This window comes from Contarinia nasturtii, unplaced genomic scaffold (genome assembly GCF_009176525.2).
Source record: "Contarinia nasturtii isolate CC-2019 unplaced genomic scaffold, AAFC_CNas_1.1 Cnas_scaffold_6123, whole genome shotgun sequence".
Classification (NCBI taxonomy): domain Eukaryota; kingdom Metazoa; phylum Arthropoda; class Insecta; order Diptera; family Cecidomyiidae; genus Contarinia; species Contarinia nasturtii.
Genome location: NW_022203381.1, coordinates 699 through 3,403, shown reverse-complemented (window position 1 = coordinate 3,403; position 2,705 = coordinate 699). Strand labels below are relative to the sequence as shown.

At 32.4% G+C, this 2,705-nt stretch overlaps 1 protein-coding gene across 1 annotated transcript; it reads left to right on the top strand.

The window, feature by feature from the left end:
- The first annotated feature begins 106 nt into the window (after positions 1-106).
- LOC116351717 lies at positions 107-1,288 on the top strand. The gene is made up of 2 exons (XM_031783858.1): positions 107-527; positions 585-1,288. The coding sequence occupies exons 1-2, from the start codon at positions 368-370 to the stop codon at positions 1,286-1,288; spliced, it is 864 nt and encodes a 287-aa protein (XP_031639718.1). The 5' UTR covers positions 107-367.
- The last annotated feature ends 1,417 nt before the right edge of the window (positions 1,289-2,705 follow it).

The window sequence follows — 2,705 nt, the reverse complement described above, 5'->3', positions numbered from 1 at the left end:
CGATCTGAATTCTGATTGTTTGGAGCATATTTTATTGTATTTGGATTTGAAAAATCTCTTGAATGTTGCTGATACCAACAAATATTTAAAAAGTGTTGCTGAGCAGGCCTTTGTGAGAAAATATAAAATCGATTTTTCAGTGCTTTATATAACCTTCTCTGGCAACACTTCTATTCTCGTATCGTTTCTCTTTGGTAGAGTTACTGATTCAAGAGTTAACTTAAAAACTTGTTTTCAAATAGTGCGCCACTTTGGACACTTGGTGAGGAGCATATATATTGATATCGACTCAACAAAGAAAAAGGGTTTAGTTAACAGCAAATTTTACGATTTAATTTTAAATAACGTAAACGATTACTGCATTAATATGTGGAGTATCGGTATTAAAGGTATAACAATTTTGAATAAATTCCAGAAACCATTTTCAAAGGTTGTATGCATTTTTTTGGAGGGTTGTAGCTTGGGACCAAACAGTATCGATTGGCTTTTTCCAAATATGGAATTATTACGTTACAAAGCTGTCAATGGTAATTTTATAGATATCGAAAAACATATGCCAAAATTAATGAATCTGACAATTGAAGTTTCACATGGAAAACGGAGCAATTCATGCTCAAAATCCATTGAGACAGTCTGCCGATTGAATCCACAATTGAAATATTTCGAAGTGCACTTGGGGTCAGGATTGAATATGCAGCTACTTGCAGACTTGAGCAAGTATTTACAATCACTTGCTAGTCTCAAAATATATGTAAACTCCAAGGAAGATCTATACTACGAAGGGGATACAATTCATTTTAAAAGTTTGAATTATTTCGATATTAATTTGAAACTAAAGGGAGATGAATTATTTCCCAAAATTCCATTTTCATCCGATCGACTGAAAAGTTTAGAGATTCGCACAATTTATCGATACAGCGATGAACTCTTCAAATTTATCAGCAACCATCCAACAATTGATACTTTAAGATTTTGGAGTTATATGTACATAGATGAGATGAATGTAAAGAAAATTGCAAGTGTATTACCAGCATTAAAGATAATAGACTTTTATGATGAATATTCATTCGAAGAGGTGTGCGATTGCTTGACTGAATTCAAATTGTTGAAAAGATTTAAATTCAGATTAAAAGATGAAAATAAATTAGATGATTTACGTGTACGCTTCGGAAACGAATGGCAGATATCAAAAACTATAGCAAATTTTATCGAGATGAAACGAACAAATTCGAATACATCTATATTTTTTCCACAAATAATATTTTGCTGCATACTTTATGAGCCATAACATTAACATACAGAATTTCTCATTAAATTAGCACTTTAATTTCTCATTTAATCTCAATTGATCATTATAATTAAATATAGGTTTATTTACTGTATCAACATCGATCGAAATAAATTTAATCTATTAAATAAAACAAGCAGATCTTTCAATTCTCAATTTCTCTCAAAGTAATTGAGAAGCAAAAATACAACGGCATTGACCAGTATGTTGGATTAAAAGATAACATTTCCTAATACGGGGTAAAAAACTGAAACCAAACATATTTCGAGAAAGAAGTTGATTATTGTTTTGACGAGTAAAGTGAAATAAGTTTACTGCTCTCAGTTTTTTTTTGCTTTTTTCATTTTCCATCTCATTCTTGATTACCTTCGAGTCTTGAAGAGATATCGAGCCGAAGCCAAAGTTGTTATTGTTGGAAAGAGAATGACAAGAGATAAAAGAAGCCATATTTCTCGGGACGCTTACAATGTACTCTTTTATTATTATTCTTTGTTTCAGAGATTATTTAGAAGGTAACATCGAACCTCTTTTTGTTTCAGGATCTTATTCAATGTTGTCATTTTACTCGGACAACTTAAAGACATCAATGTTGGTGCACTAAATAAATACAAATTGTCCATTCGTTATATATGCCAAGAAATATGAATATAAATGCTGTGTGAGTATTTTCTTTTCTTTGTTCTCAACTATGGTCAATAAAATTCATCCTAATCCGCAGGTAAACGATCCTCTAGACTCAATATTTTGTATATGAGTTTGAATTTTGAAGTAAAAAAATACTAAAATAGAAGTCTACGTCAAAGTGGAACTGTACTCAATGTCACAAGTAATTGAAATATACCGAATTATCGCCGGAATATATATTAGGGTGGTGCGATTGGTAATTTCGATAGGAACTTGCTCCGAACCAATCTCATATCATTTTTTACTGAAAAATAAGCAACTTTGCATCTGGCACTTTTTCCGGTTTTGAATTTCGGACCCTGCGCGGTATTTTTGAAAAAAACACGGTGCATTTTTTTAAAAGTCAATTTTAGAGGGTCTATATGCATTCGGATCGATTTTTTATGGCACTTAATCGATTCCTCGTGAAAAATTAGGTAGAAATGGTTCATTTTCAAACAATTTTTCAAAGGTCAAACCAGTGTGTCCATAATATATAGAAATATCACTAAATAGTGTCGATATCTATACTATATCGGTCCACTATATATGAAAGATATTGCCGCACGGCACCGTATCGCACGATCGAAGCCAGTGTAGACGGAAAAAATCACAAATTGCCATGCGGCAGTAGAAAGAACTGTGTGTATGCGTCAACATGTTTGCCGTCCGCACTCACTTCTATCGTGAGCTACGGTGTCTTGCGGAATATCTTACATATATAGTGGACCAATATAGTATAGATATCGACACT

What these genes read in the sequence shown, in the direction of transcription:
- LOC116351717 (XM_031783858.1), top strand. Translation starts at nt 368, where the DNA reads ATGTGGAGTATCGGTATTAAAGGTATAACAATTTTGAATAAATTCCAG. An exon ending in ACGTTACAAAGCTGTCAATG is followed by an intron (nt 528 to 584) that starts GTAATTTTATAG and finishes TGACAATTGAAG; the next exon opens with TTTCACATGGAAAACGGAGC.